Genomic DNA, 23475 nt, shown 5'->3' on the forward strand with positions numbered 1-23475 from the left:
CAGTCAGAAGGTATACTATGACACATACAGGGCTCCACATCATTGTGATCTACTACCACACCCTCTTTACCTACTCAGACTGCAGTCCCATTCACACTTACATGACGGAATTCAGTAGACCTTAGTTCTAAAGAAATGAGCACTGGAGAGGGATGTCAGTGCTTCAGAGCAATCTTCAGTAAATAGCAGGTTGGCCCCTCAGCATAGCCAAACAACCTACAACTGTAAATCTGACCAATATGACAATTTTTGTTTAACACTGTTTTCAACTCAGCCAAATACCACAGATGTCATTGAACCTTTAAATAGGTGGAAAAAATGGAGGGGAAAGGAAAACCAAACAACCCTATCCAGTATTTGAATACCTTCCAGAATGCAAAATATTTATTGTACTTTGCATCTCCTGCCACACTAAATCTCCATAATGTAGCAAAGCACTATATCATGACAGAGGCTTCAAAAGAGAGAGACAGTAATGACAATTCTATTTGGAGTGTACTCAGAAATTCATGTTAGTGCTTGGACTACAAAGCAGTTAAATGTGCAGCTGCAAAGCCACAGAACCAAAACAAAAAACTGGAAACATTTTATTTAAAATCTCAGATATGAACAGCAATGGGCAGATTTCCAACCCAAGGAGACAATCCTTTCACTGCCATCAGGTGGTGAAAAGGATTAAAATTTTGCCTTTCATAAGATGCAGAGCTTATCAAAAGGATCTGTTTAGTAGAAATTTTCTTAATGTTAATGGTCCCTCTAATAGAAGGGTATTCTCCCTGGAATCCAGAATGATTAAATTGAGACTGTCATACATTGGCCACATCATGTGAAGGCATGATTCATTAGAAAAGACAATGATGCTGGGAAAGGTAAAGGGCAGTAGAAAGAGAGGAAGACCACACACTGGATGGATGGACACAATCCGGGGGGGGGGGGGGGGGAACAAGCCTGCAGCTGAAGGAGCTGAGAAGTATAGTAGATGATAGGGAAACTTGGAGATGTTGCCATGAGCTAATGTTGACTTGGGTTTACTACCCAATTGCTCACCCCACTTTCAGCAGCACTGTTAAGAGGGACAGTGTACACACATGTGGTCATGATAATGCAATCACACAAGCCAAATTTTATCAATATTCGGGTTTCTCAAGAGTGTTCATTTTAAATGGCCATCAAGAAAAGGTTTGTGTATCCTTCCATTTTCTTTATCGTTACCACTTTCACATTCACACACACACAAGAAACCAAGATATTGTTGTGGCATGAGCTTTCAAGTCAAGTCGGCCTATGAGGGAGTTCACCAGGCAGGCCCAGCTCCATCAGGGCTAGCCTGAAGAAGAAGAGCCCTCCCTCCAGTCCTTCTGCCTTGGTCCAGGCCTCAGAGGGAGAGAAGAATGCTGGACCTGATTCCCTCCCTCAACCATTCCCTTCTCCTTTTGTGCCGTGTCTTTTTAGATTGTAAGCCTGAGGGCAGGGAACTGTCTATTATCCCTTCTGTTGTAAGCCGCCTGGACTCCCAGTGATTGGGTGGCATATAAATAATAATAATAATAATAATTATTATTATTATTATTATTATTATTATTATTATTATTATTATTATTGAATTATGACGGCTCTAAGGCGAACCTGTTGTGGAGCTTTCTTGGCAATGTTTGTTCAGAGGAGGCTTGCCATTGCCTTCCTCCCCTGAGGCTGAGAGCATGTGACTTGCCCAAGGTCACCCAAGGCCAATTATTTTTGTTTCTAAAGTGGGCCCCTGGCATCTGCTGGGGTTTGGTTCCAGGACCACCCGTGGATGCCAAAATTTGTGGATGCTCAAATCCCATTAAATACAATGATGTAGTAAAACTGTGTCCCTTCCGTAAAATGGCAAAATCAAGGTTTGGTTTTTTTTTTAATTTATATACTTTTAAAATATTTTCATGCTGTGGATGGTTGGATCTGTGGATAAGGGATCCATGGATACTGAGGGCCAACTGTATTTTCTTAGCAAATAGGCACCAAAAGAAAAGAGGGCATTAGAAACGTAGCTCTGAAACTAAGAACTTGGTATGGCGCAACTGCCAGCAAATTCCCATAATAAGCAAGGATTGAATATTTCCCACATTTGTCCTGAAAACCGTTAACTCCACACAGCTGTGTTAAGCAAGCAATTCAGGAAATAAATGTGAAGCAGGGATGCAGAACTCCTGCAGGGCAAAGGCATTAGCATCCTCAAGAGGGGAGGAGAGGCAATTTATCATTTAACATTTATCCAGCATGAGATGCTTATCATATTTCTATTTAGGGTGATTTTGTTTAAATATGCCACAGGGCAAGTACAACATGATCTTTCATTTAAATGAAGAAAAATCTGAAATAAAGGAGGAGGGAACACCAAATATGATAATATAGTAGTTGCACACAGGCATCTCTAACAGTAAGAGCTGCCATTTAATAAAGGAGGCTTCCCAAAAATTTGCAGGGTGGTCACAGAATAAACTCTGCCTGCTGACAGAAAAGGTGATACAGGAGACCAAGGTACCCTTCTGAATACTGCCTGGCTTAAACAAGATTGGATTTTCCCCACATTAATTTTTTGTCATACTGCAGTGAAGGAGTAACTTGTAAAAGAAGCAGAATGGATTGGGAAAAAAGACTTTGTACAAAAGTAGCCATCGTAAGTGGACAGTTCTCACATTGGAGGGATGTAGAAATGGGGTGCCTAATGTGGTGTGTTGGAACTGGTGCCTTTTCACTTGTCCATAAATTATTCAGAATTAGGAGCAAGCACTGAAATGCCAGGTTTGCTGACAAACCTGACATTGTTCAGGTGCATAAACCAAAAAGAGTTCAGAAGGATCTACTACAACTTCCACAAGCCACGCACTCACTCACTCCCCACAGCCAGCATGCATAATAACTATGGTGGTTAAGGGATTTTGGAAACTGTGCCTCATGTCTGTTATAGCAGCAAATGTCAGAAATTAAGTGGGATATGCACATTATAGTCTGCTGCATGTTCAGTCCAGAATCATTTTAACAAGTCTGCCCCACATAACAAGATGTTTCAAGTTCACACTGGCTGAGGTGGTTAGAAGATGTAGAGAAAGGGATTTAGTGTAATGCATGGAAAATCATTCCACCTCTGCATTCACATAAAACTTTCTTCATTCTCGTCTTCTCTATCTCTTTCTCTTTCATCATCTATAATGCATGTAAGACATATGAACATTCACAAACCATTTACTCAAGATTTATGGGATTCCTAATACCAGCTGCCTTTGCAAAGCCTGGTATTTCTCTACTGGGTTTTGTTTTTTCCATCCAGGAAGGAATCAAGATTAGGGAGGAATAAAACTTCCTCTGTCATTTTCACCACAGAAACAATCCTGTGTGTTTGTGATAGTTTTGTGCTGAACTAAATATATAATTTTCTATAGGTAGGATCTTCCAACTGATTAGCTTACACTTTATTTTCAATCCTAGAGCTCCATATTCATTTTAAAGCTACAGAGACCATTTTGATTATGTGTGGATACTTCCTTTTCTAAACAAAACAAAACAAAACAAAACAAAACCAGAGACTATTTTGAGATGAGGAAGAAGAAATGATTTCATTATGATTCCCTATTTGAAGCCCTTAACAGCTTGAAAGCACTCACATTAGTTCCAAATGCAAAGCCCTCTATAGAGCAGGATTTGCTGATTAATTAAATTACATGTCAATTTATGTATTAATTCAGATTGGAGCACTTACAGTTTTTCAGTTGTATTTCTCTAGAAAGGGAACTCTAGGTTTCCTGATATGTATTAGAATGTTACTACCAATGTAAAGTGAAGCATTTGCATTTTCCAGAAACAAAACAGAATAGAAGAGATAAGCACCATATAGTGGTTTTAGCTGTAACTAAGGTGGAAAACCCCACAAGAACTAGAGTTGAAGGGGACGACAATAGTACTTTAATCCAACATACAGGAATACACAACTAAAGCACTCCTGAAAAATTCCCATCCAACCTGTTACCCAAAGAAAGGTGGGGGGACTGGGGAAGTTTCCCACCAACTGTGTTAGCTTCTCTTTAAATGTTGGAGAAATTAGCGTAAGCTTTGCATGATGTTGGGTAACTTTTTGCACCTGTGTATATCAGTACTAATGTGAGAGAACTCCAGGTCTAGGTGAATTAAGGAGTTTTATTTAGAAATATACAAAAGTGCAATCTAACATACAATAGTAATTCAGACCTAACCAAAATAGAATAATGGAAATTGGATAGCCAACTTTCAGGAGTGTAGAGGGGTGACAATTACCTGTGTGAAAAGTATACCATGGAAAGCAGGAGTGGCTCAGACTGGGGTATGGGTGTGACACAGGGAGTGAAAGAATCTCTCTGTCCACACAAGGAGCTAGGTTTTGAGACCAATATTTATATACAAGATCCTAGTTTCAAAGGGTGTGCTGTCTTGCAAGGTAACAAAGACCTGATGGTCTTCTCATGAATCAACAATGGGATTCTGGACTAGATGAGTACTTTAACTTTGGGTTACAAAAATAGCTATTGGATTAGGATAACCCCAGGGTGAAGGCATAGGAAAGTTAGCTGGAGACATGTCAGGGGGTAGGTAGGAAACACTGTCTTATTAACTTTGGTGCAATGAGAACTCCTTTGTCTCTTGGTGCAAGAGGAAATGCTAAGGACCTGGGGTAAGGAAGGAGTGAATGGTACACCCATTTAGCATTATCTGGACCTTCCACATCTCCTTGGGTTTGCACTCCTTTCTCAGGGGAAATCCACCTGGTGTTCCAAATGTTGTCATGCTGGCTCCAGATATGAAATATGAAAATATGGAGGCCCCAAATACAATGAGGGGTATACAAAGTGTACTAAAAAAAACCCTCTGTTTAAAGAGCTCCAGAGATAGTGAGTCCATAATATTCTGAGGCAATTCAATCCATTGTTGAACAGCAATTCCAATAAAAAAAAGTTGTTCCTAATGCTTAGGTAGAATCTCTTTTCTTGTAATTTGAATCCACCAGTTCATGTTATAGTCTCTGGAGCAGTACAAAACAAGCTGACTCCATCTTCTATATGACATCCTTTTAGATATGTAAAGATAACTATCAAGTCACCACTTAGTCTTCTCAAAGCTAAACATGTTAAACATAAACAATTGCTTGAATAGTTTCAGCACCAGCACAGGAGCGGGAGCAGATGGTTCAAAATCTGGCACTTCTCCAGATATGCTGGACTACTCAGCCTGAGATCCTTCCCCTCTCCCTGAGTGCTGCAGAAGAGAGACCCTATGAGCCATCTTTGTTGCTGTAAAAATATAGAGTCCAGCAGTTCTTCAAAGATTACAGTTTTACTTTATCAGATGCACAAAAATGTTAATCTGAATATCTGGCATATACACAGCATACACAATTGGAAATGCACTGCAGACACTGAAGAGGTCACAGAGAAAGTAAAGTGCCAATATCTTTAAACACTAGTCACAAAACTGATAACATAAGCAACCTGGTAGTGGGGAAGCCAATTAGTGCATGTAGTTTTATCCTGATCCAAGCCTCTGGAAATACACAACATATTAATTAATTAATTAGTGATTCAGGTGCTATTGGAACCTGTTGTTCAAACATTCTTAATACAATTTCAGACTGAACATGCATGTTCCTGTGTGTTCTAACTTTGCTGCTGAAAAATGCTGTCATTTTCTTTCTCTTCAGGTATTTCCCATTAATACGAATAATTGAAGGCGGGAGAGAAATGCAAATTTGGCAAAGCAAACCATGTGTTAAATTAATTTTTGAGACAGTGTTAAGAACTGTAAAGACTCAATGGAAAACAGGAGGTGATGCACTCTGGGATTAAAACTCATCACATCTGCTTAATATCTGTATTATAAATGCAACCACCACCCACCCACCATGATGACAATTATGATGATGACGATAACAACAACAACGATTTTCACAGTCTGGGCTTCAAGGGGCTTAGAAAAGTTAAAAACAGGTAAGCTAAAATCCACATCACACAGAAGTTAAGAATACATAATAAAAGTTCAATAGAATTAAAAGCTGTTAAAAGAACAGCCATTAAAAAAACCACGTAAAACAACAAATATAGACCAATAAGCACATTATGGAAGGCCCCTTCCTCTAAATCATCAATCCTAAAAGACTTGCTGAAATTTTTAAAAATTGAAATTTATAAAATATGTACAACAGAGAGAGGGAGATACAATGGCAATAGGTTTTAGTAGTCCATATTAAAATAGATAAAGGTAAGAACTGTATGTTAGGTGAAAGCTAAGATTATAGTTTGTAGATCAGAAATAAAAGTAGACTTTTCCTAATGGCTTAGTCTTATATGATAAGACAAAATGTGGAAGGTTCAGTTTATTTAGGATTGATAAGAGATCACATAAAATCTAAAAAAAATCCTGCTCATAATGTGTCTAAAAGTACTCTGAAATGTAATTAAAAATTTAAAAAATATTATTCATTATATTACTGCCACATTGTTCCCACTTTTTATATTTCTTTTGAAATGTAACTTTGTTACACCCTTGTTGAAGTCCCCAAAAGTAACACGTTATGGCTAATTATATTGTTTGTAATTAATGACTTCCAAACTCTTCAACAAACACATCTAAGTAACATTTCAATCAATATGTCAAACATAGATATCTGTTGTTTACCTAATTTAGATTGCCTTTGGAGTTGGATTTTTGTCAGTCGCTTAGGTCCCCAACACTCTCTCTGTTAACTTTCTTTGCCCTGTTAACATGCTGTCAGTTCTTCCTGTTTTCCAGTGCTAGCAACTAGGGTTTTAATTTTCTATTTATTTACAAGTCCAAAAATCATAGCAGGGCCTTAACATTTTCTTTAAAAAACTGTCTGTGACCATGTTTACTGCCATGAGGAATTTCTTTGTAGGGTTTAGAGTAACACTCTTGTGATCACTATCACCTTCTGAACAGGCATAATCACTTCAGCGACTTGTTGAAAATGCTAATTTTAGAAACTCAGCACAAGCTTTAGGACAAAGCTGCATGCCATGGCCCAGAAAGAACTGCCAGAAGGGAGAGACATCCCCTAAGAACTAGAAGCAAAGTAGATGTCTGTGTATTTACTTATTGGGCGGCCGGTGTGTGTGTGCATGTGCATGTGTGTCAAATAAGGCTCCAACAAAGTTACATTTCACAAGTCACATTACAGGTGAGAGCAAAATTAATTTACTGAATACAATGAATAATGGTTACTTAGAAAAACTATTTTAATTGGCAATTCTAGAAGCATTTTGACAGGTATTGTCCATGTTTTGCCATCATCTTAGTCAGCTGAAGCTTTTTGCCTTCCCTCCATAAAAGCATCCTGTATGTATTAATTTTGATTTTCTTGCCTTAATACAGCATCTTACATTTACTCCTGAGGAAATTAATTTTAGTTTAGTTTAAACCCAGCTCTACAATCAATTAAATGTGCATAAACTGACTGTTTAATAATCTGTTCTAGAACCTTACTGGGTATTGCTATCAACCTGACTGGTCAGTATCTGCTTGTGTTGGGTTCTCTTTCTTCCCCTTCTTGAAGATGGGAACAACATCCTCCAGTCTGCTGGGACCTCTCTTATTCACCAAGAATTCTCAGAAGTCTATTGGTAAAGACTCTGAGACTATATTTGCATATTCCTTTAGCACCCTTTGTCACAGTACGTATATCTGGTGGGATACAATATTTCACTGATTTTCTTCTTGAAGGAAGTAATTAGTATTTAGGAATTTTAGTCATTTTCTTCCCACTGCACAAAGGTCTTCAAAAACCATCCAGTTCTTGAAGACTATTTGCAATTCAGGGCTCATTTCTGCATAAAATGCCCACACAGTTGTTATGCGAATAGAACAGCATTTTCTGCCCTAGAATCAGCAGAAAATAACATTTTGAGTAGAGTAAGTTCTGAAGTGTGAAGATTCCCATCAGTCCAGGATTCCTCTCATTAGGGTTTCTCAACACTAAATATATATGTATATATTTTTCAACCACATTTTCAAAAATTTCTTCCATCCCTATTTATCTGGCCCTGGAGATCTGAGTTCATGTAGAATAGGTAGGTACTGCCTCTTAACTACAAAGAGCCAGTGCACTAACAAAGTCCAAGGAATGGTTGAACTTCCACATATTGAAATGCATCTTCTATCAACCCTCACCATTAGCTATGCTATCAAAGGCTAATGAGCATTGCAAATACATTCTCCATTGATGGATTAGCCCAAGGACACTATACTGACTGAGGGAATCTGGGTCTTTAGTGTTGTGGTATTGCAATATGAATCCACCATACACAATGTCAGCAGTTCTTTCACATTCTGAAAGCAGCAAGACATAGATCTAATTTTCAGTGTTGGAAGTGGAAACAAAGCCTTTATCAACCCCATTATAAATGAAAACATGGCTTCTAGGTATTGGCGACTCCATATATTCAAAAACTAACACTCATTGGGCTAAGATAACCCAATAGGAAAACTGACAACACAATTTCTAAAGATGTGTCACCCATATTGACATGTGACACATGTAAAACACAGAAGTACTATACTAAAGCATCCTTTACCACAAAAACAACAAAATGTTCCTGGCTTGCAAAAAAGACGATGGAGGGAGCCATTCTTTAGTTCGAAATTAGCCAAATTGCTGCCAAATGACAGGTATCATCAAGCAGAAGCTCAAAGAAGGATAAATGCTTTGTTCAATCATAGGGCAAAACAATTTTTCCAGTACTTATGAGCACATAAAATCTGAGATTATTGGTAAAAATTCTACTAAAATGTACTAGCTGGATACCTCTAGAGCACAGCTACCCTGCTGATTTCAGCTATGCTATCCATGCCTGATTGATTTTTTAAAAAATCTATAACTCTATCTCATATTCAGAAGTAAAAAAAAAATGAGCAAGGAAATGATTGCTGAATAATTCTTGGCCTATTTGAGAGAATAAATGAGTTCCTATTTCATGCACTCAACAGCTAAGCATAGTTTTCCTGAAGGTCATAGGGTATTCATAAAGATATTATGGTCAAAGCACTGTGTGGCTACATCACTTAAGAAGATGGAAGAAAATGGACCATAAAGAAGTCAATATGAATTATGAAATATAAAGTTACACCATTTTAAAATATTTAGAATTGTATATATCCATTATCCTTAACTTTATCTCTCCAAAGTCTCTATTTCTCCCTTCCAGGAGCTGACTGACTTGAAAAGTCACAGAGAAACAACTTCTATTACTCTTTAATCTCTAATTCCCTGGCAATCACAACCTTAAGAATTAGACAATTGTTTGGTTTTATTTGGGTGGGGGGGGTGTTTTGTATTGAAGCTTCAGAAAACTGAAAGTAGAGTTCTGAAGTTAAGGTGACCTTCTCCAAGCAGAAATTACTGATGAGAACTAGAAATTAAGGCTGGCTGTTCCAAAAAAGAAAGAAAGAGGACATTCCTTAAGAAAAGCACATTATTGCACTTGAAAATCTAGCATTTCAATCCAGATTTTCATCCAAAATGCCTTATTAAAGAGAACACTTTTATTACAGTTCACAAAAGCAGTAACAGAGTCAGGTAATGTATCAGTGTAGCAATAACTAACCAGGCAGTATATTACTACAGTATTACATACCAACAGTGAGATGTAATAAAGAAGTTCTGTAGCTTTTTGATAATAATCACAATGATCGGACTACATAATACTATAGACTCATTAAGGTATAAAACAGCAACTAAGACACATGGTACTGGGGACTTCATTTTTAAAAATTTGCCTGAAAATTGCTAATGTTCAGGTTATTAGTCATACAGTTTCCTATGAATGCTGCAAAGCAGCTTTGTACAACTCTGTTAATCCACTTAACCAAGAGCAACCACTCCATATTTTTCAATTTTTTTTACTGGAATCTGTACATACATTTACCAGAATGACTACAACCTACCTTTCGCCAGAAAGATCTCCCTGCTGGACCTCTTCAGTTGGAAGTGAAGACCCTCAGACCACGATTTAGACTTCGGGAAATGCCCAAAGAGCTTGCATATTCTCTTTGTTAGTAACCCAAAGCAAGCCGCAGATTCTGCTTTCCCTTCTGTCATTCTTCTAACAGAAGATCAATAGTTTTTTCAGCAAAAGCAAGCAGGCTCAAATACAGTCCTCAAATGCAGGATGTTATTGAAAGCAGAAAATACAGTATTACTTGCAGCTTATTTATGTTGCAAAATTGAAGTATATATTTATCATTTGTTGGCAACTCCGTTTTTTCTTTGACTTAAACAGACACAGAAAGATCAGAAAAGCACGGACACCACAGCCCAGAAACTTCCAGGGCTGCCTCTGTAACTCATGGAAAACTTTCTATTTCTGGGGCTTTTTGTTTGATAAGATAAAGCAACCTGACGGAAGAGGCTACAGTCAAGAGAGAGACCAGAAGCCATCTCTTTCTCTGTGAAGCCTCCTTCCAACAACCTTAGCTCTCAAGTTCTTATTTTCTGCCAGCAACTTGATTTAAGTTAAGATTTTAAACCCATAATCTTAAGAGGTTAGGTGCCTAATTCATCCATTTGCCTGGATATCAATACATTTGTTCCTCAACATCTGGGGATTTGAGTTTTGCAGATTTGATTATTTACAGTTTTGATTAATATGTTCTCTCTAGGATCACTGAATGGCAGATTTTTGATTGGACTGAGCTAGAAGGGAGTAACATACCCTATTAATGGGCAGGGACTGGAGTTCAGGTCCCCCTAGCATACAAATATTACCTTTTGGACTATTCTCATTGTGGAGATTGTAGTTGAAAAATGTAATTTCTCTAGCACTATTTCTGTCTAGTCCTATATGATATACCACAAAACCCTTGTCTACTATCTAGTTCCAGAACAAAGAATATAAATTTAATTTACAATTTATAAAGAGAAGAAAAGGCTAATTCTCATGGAAAACCGTTTATTTCACCATAGGCTCAGGGAGACTACAGCTCACTTTTTCAATAGCATGTGAAGAAATGAACTGTAGCCCACCAAATCAAAGCATATGTTGAAATAAACTGACTAGCCTTAGTCACCATTAAGTCAGAAATGATTTGAAGGGGCACTGTCACAACCAAGACTTAAATAATGCTTTAAAGGCTACTTCTTTTTAAAACAGCAGTCTCTCTGGAAATTGAGGGGCTATGCAGACCACCCCTAAGGGGTGGCCTACAGCCACCTCCAGCTGCACCAGATTGGGGCCGCGGCAACCACAGCCCTGATCTGGCCTTTCCAGGGTGCAAAAAGGAGCTGCAAAAAGTGGCTCCTTTTTGTGCCCTGGAAAGGGTGTGATAGCCATGGTGCTGTGGCTTTAAGGCACTCCTTTGGTGCTGCATCATGTGGATGCAGTGTCAGAGGAGTGTCGTGACACCACGAACTCTGTGGAGTGGCAAGTGGCATCACACCACCTTGGGGGCAGAGTTGAGGTGTGTGTCATGTGGATACCATGCAATGCCTCTGCCTCAGGCCGGTCTATATGGCTGGTGTGCACAGCCCCTAACATACAAGGCAATTGTATGCATTTATTCAGTAGGCAATCCTACTGAGTTTAATGCTGCTCACTCCCCAGATTGCATCCACAAGCCAGCATCTTGTTGGTGACTAGTGTAACTCCTGGTTATACTAGTGTAGTGATTTTTCTCAGATTGTGAAAGGAGGTATTCAGTTCTTCCTTCCACAACACTCCCTCATTCAATACAAAACAATAGCTGGGGGACTTGGTGGTGCAGCTCCATCTCCCTGGACACCAATCAAGATCAGGAGTTCACCTGATCTAGTGTTTCAACTACAGTGGTGCCTCGGGTTACGAAATTAATTCGTTCCGCGGCCGCTTTCGTAACCCGAAAAGCCTTCGTAAGCCGAATTGCCATAGGCGCTAATGGGGAAAAGCCGCGTTTCGTGCGAAAAAGCCAAAAAAAGCACCAAAAATTTTCTTCGTATCCCGAAAAAACATTCGTAACCCGGAACAATGATTTCCTATGGGATTTTTTCGTATCCCGAAAATTTCGTAACCTGGGTATTTCGTATCCCGAGGTACCACTTTTGAGCACTCAGGGGAGAAAAATCAATCATGATTGGGGTAGAGTCTGCTCCTTTCTCACAAGGAGTTCAAGAGTAGCCAGAATGTGCTCAGCTACACCTTGATCAATGTTCATACAGACAGAGCTGTGTTTCCAAGCTGCCAGTTGTTGTTCTACACCCTGGCTAAGTAGCATGGGAAATGGAGCAGCCTCTTTCCCCCTCTGCCAAAGCTATGGAGAGTCACATTCTTCCTGTGTGCCACCAGATGTTGGCCCTAGAATCAAACCTATGAGTCTTATGTGGAAGGCAAGGCTTAACCTCTAGTGCTTTCAAAAGTTTCATTCTCAAGACAACCACATTCACCCAAGGGAAAATTAAATCCCCCCCCAAGATATGAATATCCAGTCTCTAAAGGAACTGCTTGGTCTGAAGATATTAGAAGTACTAAAGATCTACATAATTACAAAATCCAAAGTATAATGCATTCCATTGATAGATACTGCATTTACACAACATTATTACTATTTGTGAAATCTTAATTATAGAAAATGACTTTCTGATGACAACTGCAACTATTTGAGAAACCTGATCAAATAAATGGCTCAAGTGCCACCAATTAAAATACAGTAAGAAGCTTGTCATTTCATCAAGGAGAATCAATCACCTGTACAGAAAGAGTAATATGTAAACTACACTGGCCACTTTTGAGAAGAGTTTTAAAATCATGAGTTCCCATGACACAAACCATAAGCCTCAACAAAATCTTATGATAACTGAACAAATGCAAAAACCCAAGCAATTCCAGGGTGTCTATATTTTTCAAAAAATCAGTAATGTGTTCCCATAAATACTCTTTCTCCTTTCATGTTACACCAAAAACATTCCTATTGATTTTGGGCTTTTTTTTCCCTACAGAACTAGATACAGAGCTATGCAGATACGGAACAATGGATGCAAGCTGCAGAAAAAGAGATTCCACCTCAACATTAAGAGGAACTTCCTGACAGTAAGGGCTGTTTGACAGTGGAACACACTCCCTCAGAGGGTGGTAGAGTATCCTTCCTTGGAGGTCTTTAAACAGAGGCTGGATGGCCATCTGTCGGGGATGCTTTGATTGAGAGTTCCTGCATGGCAGGGGTTGGACTGGATGGTCCTTGTGGTCTCTTCCAACTCTACGATTCTAAGATTCTATGAAGTCATGGGAATACACCAATGGCCTATGCTTTTGAACAAATAAATTTGGGTAGTGGTTTCACACAAGGGGATAATCTACATGCCTCCAGTGCAATCCTTGGTGAGCAGTGAAGCAAAGACATAGCCTCCAAATTTTTTTAACTATAATAGCAGTTTTCTGAATTCTGCTGAGTGACTAAATATACATACATTTTCATTTGTTTTCTGTGTTAGCATTCATTCAGACTAATATTTTCAAACAAGCAACAGAATGAAATGAAACTTCTTTGATTCATTTGACTTCTCAGTTTACCAGTGGGCAATTAACTGCACAAACTGACAAAAAAGCAGGGAACATATGAAGCTGTAGGTTCCTAAAAAGTTAACTAGAAGTGAGTGTTCAAATGTGATACAAATTGAAGTAAGGATTGAGAAATCTGAAGAAAATATTAAATTAACAGACTGCACTTAAATCAAGAATGCTACTGCCATACATCATTTTAACAGTGAGCCAGTCTAAAGAAATGCACCTTCGCATGAAGAGGGCCCATGTGTGGAGAGGTGTAACACAAGGCCCTGTGATACATTTGGATATCTGAGCAAAGGAAGGCCACAGTTTCCTGAGGATGTGAGATCTGGGAGATGAGAGTTCTTTGCTTCTGTAAAAGCTCTTTTGGTTCAAATATTTATGCTTTATGTGGACATCAAGAATGGGGGTCAGGTACACGGGTGATTTCCCCATTTATTCAGATGAGTACATACCTTCCTATTGACTATGGATCACAGCTGGATCTTGGAGAACAATTCATTAGGTTTATTTATTACCAGGCTCTTCCTTAGAGGCTCTTAATGTCACTTTAATGATTAGCATTCTAATATTTTAATGTTTTGATTTCATTTTGGTTATTTTACTTACTTTTCTTTGATATTTGTGATTTTATTGACTAACCCTGTATTGACATTTGCAAAATAACCAAAGGGTATTTCATAAACATGTTCAATAGATATACATAAACAGACAGCAAACTGCACTTTCTGTGTTTATCCATACCTTTGAATTAATTCCATAGTCTCAGACTAAGGTCAAAACACACTGCAGAAATAATCCATTTTGAGACTGCTTTAATTGTCCTAGCTCAGTGCTAGGGAATCCTGGGAACTGTGATTTATTTTGGCACCAGAGCTCTCTGACAGAGGAGGTTAAATGTTTTACAAAACTAAAATTCCCAGAATTCTCTTGCATCGAGCCAGGGCAGTTATAGCGGTTTCAAACTGGATTATTTCTGCAGTGTGGAGCCATGAAAATTTAGCATATACAATAGGCCTCTTATAGCCACTGGAGTTTATTTCCAGAACCCCCATGAATAACAAAATTTGTGCAGACTCAAATATCATAAAATAAAATGGCACAGTAAAATGGTTTATAAATGGTATATATCCCTTATATAAAATAGCCCTTATATTTGCAAGCCAAAGTCCACCATCTGAGTTTCTCCTGCCAATTCTACTGATATGAAAGACCCCAGACTGCTGCTTCCTCGCCCCTTCTTATGTTTTCTTACAGCTGGCTAGCCTAGAAGGTATGGAGGGTTATCTTTATGAGTCCAAGTTTCTTGCAGGCAAACTATCTCATATTTTTGAAGAGTTTTGATAAATTCCTTATCTGCCACTTTGTTTTCCCATCCCACTAGGTTCCAGGAAATTATGTTAAGCCCTCTTTGCTTTGACTCTAGTCAGTTACATTTTTTAGAAAAAGATTTCCGGTACTTGACATAAGATTTGCTTATGGGGATTTATATTTTTATGAAAAATATTGTTCAAGCCATGGATGTTGGAATTCATGGATAAATAATGTGTGGATACAGAGGGCTGACTCTATGTCCAATTACAAGGTTACACTTTTTCTACCCCTGTAGAAAGCTGTAGTGGACATACTATCTTCCCTGAACAGAGATCAGTGAAAAATAGGACTCCTGGGTTGTTTTTTTCCTGCAGAGATGGAATTTGTAGAAGGTTGATTGGCTAACCCTTGTGTCAGTCAGAGAACCAATCCATCCCCAGTTGCTTTCCATAAAGCAGTGTTATGCACAGAGCTGATGGGCTGAGCTCTTGTGCTAGTCACAAGACTATTCTTAGACTAGTTTTTAAAGTATAAAACAAAACACCAATCTAACATCTGATCAAATAAGCAACCTGTCAATCAGGACAATTAACATATTCCATCCACCAGTCCACTGTGTAGAGACATTACAGGAATAAAAGTAGGGACAACAGAACCAGAGTGTGTAAGTAATATTTTTTGATCTAGAGCTCCCAGAACCCCTCATCCAGCACAGACCAGCTGAAATCCAATTGAGAGCTGCAATTAAAAAAAAGTAACTTTTACAAACTATGGGGGCTGCACTAGAACTACTCTCACACCACCAGACCCCACCTTGTGTGGAGATAAGTTGATCTATGACCTATCTTATATTAGCAGAAGCAATTTCCTTTCTGGAAAAATCTAGCATTTTGAGCAGTATACTATTAAAAGAATGTCCACGCCTGCTAAAGGAATGAGCTACCTTAAACAAACACTTGCTAAAGACAAAGAGGTGATTTTACAATGTATGAAGCTTTATGAATCACAGTGAAATATGACAACAATTCCACCACTTCCTTTTAAGGGCAATCAAGAGACGACTGCAACAGAAGCAAAGATAAAACCTGACTGCATATTTTCCACTGTAATGAAGCAATTTGACACTATCCTAAAAGACAGGGCACCTAATTAACATAAACAATTTATCAGATGGCTGAATGGAAGACTCTCTAAACCAGGGGTAGGCAACCTTTTTGAGCCGGGGGCCGGGTTGCTGTCCCTCAGACAACTGGGGGGCCGAAGCAAAAAAAAATAATAATAATTAAATAATTTTTGAAAAAATTAAATATATAAATAAACCAGGACAAATATAGGACAAAAATTTCAAATGGAAGACACTTTAAAAAAAATGGAGGACACGCGAAAAAATTTGCTAATTTTTTAAAAAATGTTAGTATAAATGCATGTTTCTGAGGCTTCTATAGACAATTGCCCCCCCAAAGGCCCCGGCGGCAATCGGCGGCTGGACCGGGCTGGGGCCGGTCCCATGGCCTTGCCAGGCCGCATCCGGCCCGCGGGCGCAGGTTGCCTACCCCTGCTCTAAACAGATATAAAACTACTTCTTCTTAAGTATTTTCCTTAATATAAATCATGGATACATAATTTTGATCTTTTTGGACTTATGTTTTTCTGAAAAGACAAGAAAGAGGCTGACAGCAGAAGTACCAAGGAGGTTTACCACCATCCAGGCATCGATTTGATTAGTGTAGCTTCTCTTATCACAGTACTTCTTTGACCAAAGCAGCCACAGAACTCCTGTGAACTCGATGGAAATTATCAGTAATAGATGAAGAGAATAAAAAGCAGCTCTAATTGCAGTGATAACAAGAAGCTGCCTTACAGGACATCCACACTGACAAAAGTCCCAGATTTTATTCCTGTCCTTTCATTTTACCTAGTTAAAATAAATCAACCTGGGGATGGTATAAAAAATCTCTGCACTATCACAAGCAGATAAGGTATTCTGGGATCAACAAAATGTGTGTGGATCACCAAAAATAACTGGAAGAACAGGAACAAAATCTGGACTTTCTAGACTTTTTAATCAGTCTGGATGCACCTGATAACTGATCCATCTACTTCAGTCTGCACTTGAACTGAGAATTTCAAACAGGGATCTTTCCCAGCTCTACCCAGAGATATTGGGATCTTTATCACTGGTCTACAGCTCTTCTCCAAATGGACCAAACAAGGCTTCTCCCCATCCCCACCCTTGCTCCATTTTCTATTTGATGTCAAGGATAATGCAGACATCCATAGCCATTGCCTGGATGCAGTGAAGGGACTATATGAGGGCGAATAAATTGAATTTCTATCCAAACAAGATAATGGCCAGATTGGTTAGCAGACAAGTCTGTCCCAAAGTGAGCGTACAGCCTGATCTTAATGGGTCTGCAGTCCCTCTGAAAAAAACAGGTTCACAACTATAGTATGTTCTTGAGGGTCAGGTAGCTGCTGTGACCAGAAGTGCTTTTGTACACCTTTGGCTGTTGTGTTATCCCGCAGCCCTCCCAGGAATGGTAGACCTGGCTAGAATCCTGTTGATGATATATGCAAATCCTGTACAGCAGGTTCATATTGAAGAATGAGCAAATGAGTGCATTACTTTTAAGCATTACTTTTTTTGTGTTCAAACACAAGAAGAATTAAATTTCTTGGATTTCTTAAGTTACTGGACTACAGCATATTACAGCAAACCAAGTAAAATTTAAGTCACATGTAAGGACTAGGGCTAGGCAAAGTAAAGTCATAATATTGCAGGCACAGTCTGTGTCAATAGCCATTTAACCAAAAGTCTCAACTTTTAAATAATTAGATAAGGCAATATATTAAAAGGACTAAACAACTACAGTCATTTTATATAAGCAGACAGACCTTATTCCTGAACTGTGATTATACTGTAATCCTGATCTCATAGTAAATCTAATCTTCTTATCCTCCTCAGACAAGGAAGAAAAACAGCTGAGAAAGGAGCTAAAGAGTTTAGTGAGAAACAAGTTCTTTCACAAGATATAAAAAGTGAAACAACATTATACTGTAATTATTTTTCTATTAAGTAATGTGTCGGCTCTTTGGGAAAAAAACATTTAGATGCACAGAAACCTGCAAGACAGATACAATCATAGGAAAACCTACTCTTCAAAGTGTTCTGGGAACTAATTTAGGGATAAATTCTATTCCGCACATGTTCATTTTTTAAAAAAAAACAACTTGGTTTATATATTGTAGAGCTGGACCTGACTGCCACAATTTTTCTCCAAAGTTGGAGCAGACAACAATGATGATGCATAGCATCCTTTTCCTTCAGTTGCAATATTATCTGGCACTAGTGCAATATGAGTCTCTCACTGAACCAGCTTAAAGGGAAGAGGTTTTATCTGCAATAGAGAGCTGAACTATTTGGCAAAAACACACTTTCACCCCCAGAAAACCCCATAACAGGGTCACCATACGGTGAAAAGGACTTGAAGGCACACAACAGAAAAGGGACTGGAGTAGCTGACCTACCTCCCAATGCTATCAATCTATGTGGGTGGTATTGGTTGTCAGTTGGATAACTCTAACGTGTGAGATCATTAGTCAATGATAGCTTTACTTGCATCTGCTCCAGTGAAGAAACAAATCTAGGATTTAAGTCCACCAATGCTGCCACTGACAGCTAAGCAGCTCTAAAGGTTCAGTGAAGTTAGGATTATCACACTAAAATATTCCAACTATACCAAGTGTATATTACCTAAACAACATGTCCATTAACAGTCTGTTTACCCCTTTCTGAAACTGTGGATAGCAGCTTCTAGTCACTGTAAACAACACTGAACAAGATGCAGCAACAGAATAATGCAACTTGCTGCATTCCTTTTTGGACACGTTTCGGGTAGTTTGTCGGATTGGTGCTGTCGTAACTCTATAAAGAAGCAGGTGCAATCTACACTTCTTTCCTGTGAAATAGCCCACATATTATTCTGAATGTAGGGTCCACCATTATGAGAGCCAGCATGGCATTATGAGAGTCAGCATGGCATTGTGGTTTGAGTCTTGGACTATGATGCTGGTGATAAGGGTTTGATTTCCCACTCAGCCATGAAACCCACTAGGTGGCCTTAGGCAAGTCACACTCTCTCAGCCCCAGAGGATGGCAATGGCAAATCCCCTCTGAACAAATCTTGCCAAGAAAACCCCATGAAAACCCCATGAATTGGATATTACTTGAAGGCACACAACAAAGGGTCCACCATTATACATTCCATAAACCTTCCCTAGAAATAGCCACACAAGAAATTTTCCATATCTGATAGAGTGGAGCTGACACTGAGGATTGCTTCTTATGACTCTGCCACCTGAACTGATAGATTCCAGTGGCATATTACACTGTGTTACCAGCTGCTTTGGGGTTAGATTGTAAACAACATGCCACAGACACTGAAGCAGAGCAATCATCATTTTATGGTCTCTCAAAATGCAATGGTCACACTTGGCTGGCTAGCCACCTGGGCCTGCTCAGGGGGAAGCAATTGAATGCATACACAAATCAAGAGAGCAGAAGTGGAAAGGGCTGAAAAATGAAGGAAGACTAGGTGTCCTTTACTGGAAATATGAAAGGCTAATAAAAATAGTCCCAAACAGTTATTCTTCTTGGATTTATAAAGTATTTTCCCATAAGAAGAAATCATAATGTTCACTTGAAAGCTTAATCTTTAATGTTGCTGATGCAAGCATAGAAGATAAACTTCTTTAAAAAAAAATCCAGACCATTAGCTAGTTGTCCATCTCTAACTTTATAGCTGTTGCAGGGCTAAGCTGTGTTAAATCTCTAGAATAACATATGTATATATATATGGAACAGCTCAAAGAATATTAATATCCAATATCTCAATCAGTTTTCAGTGGATGAGTGTGAGAAAAAAAGGCTCTCCAATACCCTTTTAACTCAGGTAAGCCTGAGTTTCATAAAATGCAAACAGCCTATGACACTCACAGGAAAATAATAATAGAGACACTGTAAGTCACTGAAGCAAAAGCTTAATTTCCCTTCCAGTCCTGTGCTCAACTGCGATTATACAACCAGTTTCTAAAAGAAAGCGAAGGGACACGTGAAATGTTTCAGTTCATTAAATATCTTGTCATTTTTTAAAAATACACTGACAAATCCTATAATTCTGCTCTGGCCACCTTGAAATGTTTCTCAGATTTATCTTTGACTGATTTTCTTTGACTGATTTTCTGGTCATTTCTGGAACAGAATAATGCCAATGTGGGCCAGAGGCAGGATACATTGATTTAAATAACTAAGGCAGGAGCAGGAGATCTTTGGCCTACCAGATATTCTGACCACAACTCCCATACCTACTTTAATTGTGCAGTGTGACAAAGTAGAATCCAAGTTGTCCAAAAGCAAAGGCTGGTAGTTGCTGGGCAGTCCATTATTCCTCCCTGACACTGGCAGTGTTGCCAACAAGCCTCGAAGATAATTCCCCAAACGTTTGGCCAAAACTCACCAAATCCCCCCCACATCTCACCAAATACTTATTTCAACTCTCAAAATTACCATTAAAACCAATCACCAAAATCACACCAAAGGCTCTGAAAAGTACCCATTTTGGTGTGAAAGTCACCAGATTGGCAACACTGAGAAGTCAAACCATTTGCTGTAAAGCTGAAAAGACTTAAGCTTCATAATTTACAAAATGTTAAGTCTAAGGAATATAAGAGGTCATACACTGTGTTGCCTTTAACATTAAAAATCACTACAAGGCAGAGTGAGTTTGGCTCCTGAGGATGGAGAGCAACAGCAAAGTGTGGAGAGATTGCTGAATGTATGCCCTGACCTGCTCTGTAACCCCTAATATAGCCTGCTAACCTCTGTACCACAGAAAGTATACATATTCATTTAACATACGCACAGACACCATAGTTTCATGGTGTAGTAAAGGATATTGTCTTCTCCCCAGTGATGAAGGAAAACTCGGCTGCTAATCTGCCTTGGAGTGCATGGAATGGGAAGACGTACCATCTTGTCCTTCACCTTACATGTTTCAGGCTGCGTCCAGCCATCTTGTTTATAATTCTTCATGCCATGATGCAGAGGAAAGAAAACCCATTAGCATACATACCCCAGTTCCTCCTCCACATGCTTCCTGTTCTCCCAAACTTAGTTTAATACATTAGTATCTAGCTTTTGTTTTGTAGCTGTGATTTCCAATAATGGCATGAAAGACCAGTTTGGAGATCTATGTTATTTATAGTAATGCATTAAGCCACAAATATAAGGGAAGGGAAAGGAGAAGAAGGACCATTACAGAAAATGTTTTGTTGTTCCAAAGGTTGACAGACTTCAACTCCCAGTGTCCCGCACCATTGACTAGGCTGGTCAGCACTAGTGGAAGTTGCAGTTCAACAACAACTGGAAGGCCAGTCATTCTCTATCCCTTCTCCAGGCCCAAAATGTGACATCCAAATGTACCCAATGTGTTTGATCAAGGATCATGGAACTTGAAGAAATCATAAACTATTTGTTTTTATTATAGCTAGATTTTATTTAAAGCAGAAACATTTTTAAGAGTCCCAGTATAGTGTTCAAAATTCAATTAAAATGAAAAACGTTTCCTTTCAAAATAAATAAATAAATAAATAAGATTTTAATCCTCACTTAAAGCGATAGTCATAGAAGGTATTTGTAAAAGAGTAACCATATAAAAAGGATTTTTAAAAAAATCATAGTGATATTTCTGTAGAAGAGTATCTTGATCAAGTCTGTACTACATTAATTTTGATGCAGCTGTTTTAAACATTTTGCCTAGTTAAAAACTGATAATAATAAATAAAAATTTTATTTATACCCCGCCCTTCCAACGATCAGAGCGGCTTACAAAACAATTAAGGAGGCTTTAACTCGCCGCCTGGGCCCCGGGCCTCGCCGTGATCGCGGCGGGGGGCGGAGGCCAAGCGGCGAGGCAAAGCCTCCCTCAGCTTGCCACATCCTGCCCTGGGGCGGGGGCAAACCGGGGCGGGACCGTGCGGACCCGCCCCAAATCGGGAAAGTCCCGCCCCCAGGCGGGATATGGCAAGCCTACTTAGAAGTGAACTTCCATGTTAGTCCTAAAAAAATGATAATCGTGAGCCTTATTATGCTTCTTCTATGCTGGGGTGGGAATTGTCAGCCTTCCAGATGTCCTAGCAGCCCTAGCCACCACAGCCAAGGTGAGGGATGTTGGGAGCTACTACATGATTCCTCCCCCTGTTCTATACAAAATCCACTCATTTACTGAGATGAACCACACATCCAGAAGAGACCAGATGGGAGAGGCTGATCCATCATTTCCTGCTACAGCTAGCTTACCTTATTTCAGATTCATCTCCTTGGCCTGGACAGGATTTGAACTAAGCACTGAGCAGATAAAGCAGCTTGCCTCTGAGACACAGTCTGGAAGAATTTTTGGAAGGGACAGCCAGTTAGGTCTGAACCCACTGAAATGAGGAAAAATAATCTCACAAAAGAAAGGAAAAGGATCATGAGCAAAAGTCAGATTAACCAGCTAGGACATCACTATGTGGTTGAACTGTTGACATCTGAAGGACATTCTCCCTTGTCAGCTCAGTACACACCCAGCTTAACTGCAATACAAAAAGCCAAAAGGAATCCACCCATAACTATTCTTTTGGAAAGGGAGTGTCTGATGAATGAAGCATGACATCAAAAAGGGGATTTAAAAAAAAACCAGTCAGATGTTCAGAATTGCTTTAGTTCCTATTTTAAAAAACCCCAGCAAAAGCCCCGTTTGGACTAAGCACATACTGCTCCTTGAGCTCAGTACAAAAGAACACCATTAAATGTACGAAACAGGTGGGAAGAATTAGCTAGAATATCTGGCACTAAATATGTCCTTCCTTTAAATCCAGATATCAACTGTCAAATCCACAGTTGGATACCGAAGACGTAGAATCTGGATATCTAAATACTGTATATTTCTGTAAGCAACTGATAAGAAAAATTAATAAAACCATATACCCAAAAGGACCAATCAAAGTGTACACACATACACACAACCAAAATTTGAAAATTCAACTGCATGGCCAAATATTCTAACAGTATTTGTGCTGGTTTAAAAAGTCTCTGGACTTCTGAATTAACAGTTCTTGTTAATAAGTTAATAAGATAAACCTGCTTATCATTAACCTTAGTTAAGATTAAAGCCATGGTTAAAGCAAGCAGGAGAATTCATGAAGAAAGAGGGCAAGGATCTGTGAATGCATAATTTCCTAGTTATGTCAGCACAGGCCCTTAGTTTACTGTCTGAGAACATGAAGGTACAAGGAGAGAGAAAACCGTGGTAAGGCTCAGATCAAGATTGTCAGAACCATAATTAACTCATAGTTTTTTGTGGGTTTTTCGGGCTATGTGGCCAGGTTCTAGTAGAGTTTATTCCTGACATTTCGCCAGCATCTGGCTGGCATCTTCAAGGAAACTTCATAATTCACTCACTTTGGTAATTCCTGAATTTGCTCATGACTTGTTATTGATCTGGATATGTCTTGTGTTGCATATGACTATAACAAAATGTTAAGACAAAATGTTAAGAAGCACATTTCAGCA

The 23475-nt window shown here is 38.9% G+C and overlaps 1 protein-coding gene across 3 annotated transcripts in view; it reads right to left on the minus strand.

The window, feature by feature from the left end:
* Positions 1 to 23475, minus strand: part of RASSF5 (Ras association domain family member 5) — a 133135-nt gene that overhangs the window by 97325 nt on the left and 12335 nt on the right. Inside the window, exon 1 of one of the 3 annotated variants that reach the window (XM_042461943.1) lies at positions 9964 to 10922. The exons of the other annotated variants lie outside the window; for them this stretch is intronic. Coding sequence (XP_042317877.1) covers positions 9964 to 10117 — 154 coding nt within the window. The 5' untranslated portion in view covers positions 10118 to 10922. Of the gene's footprint in view, positions 1 to 9963; positions 10923 to 23475 lie in introns of those variants that run through there. 3 annotated transcript variants of the gene reach the window in all.

Source organism: Sceloporus undulatus, chromosome 4, assembly GCF_019175285.1.
Source record: "Sceloporus undulatus isolate JIND9_A2432 ecotype Alabama chromosome 4, SceUnd_v1.1, whole genome shotgun sequence".
NCBI classification, from domain to species: domain Eukaryota; kingdom Metazoa; phylum Chordata; class Lepidosauria; order Squamata; family Phrynosomatidae; genus Sceloporus; species Sceloporus undulatus.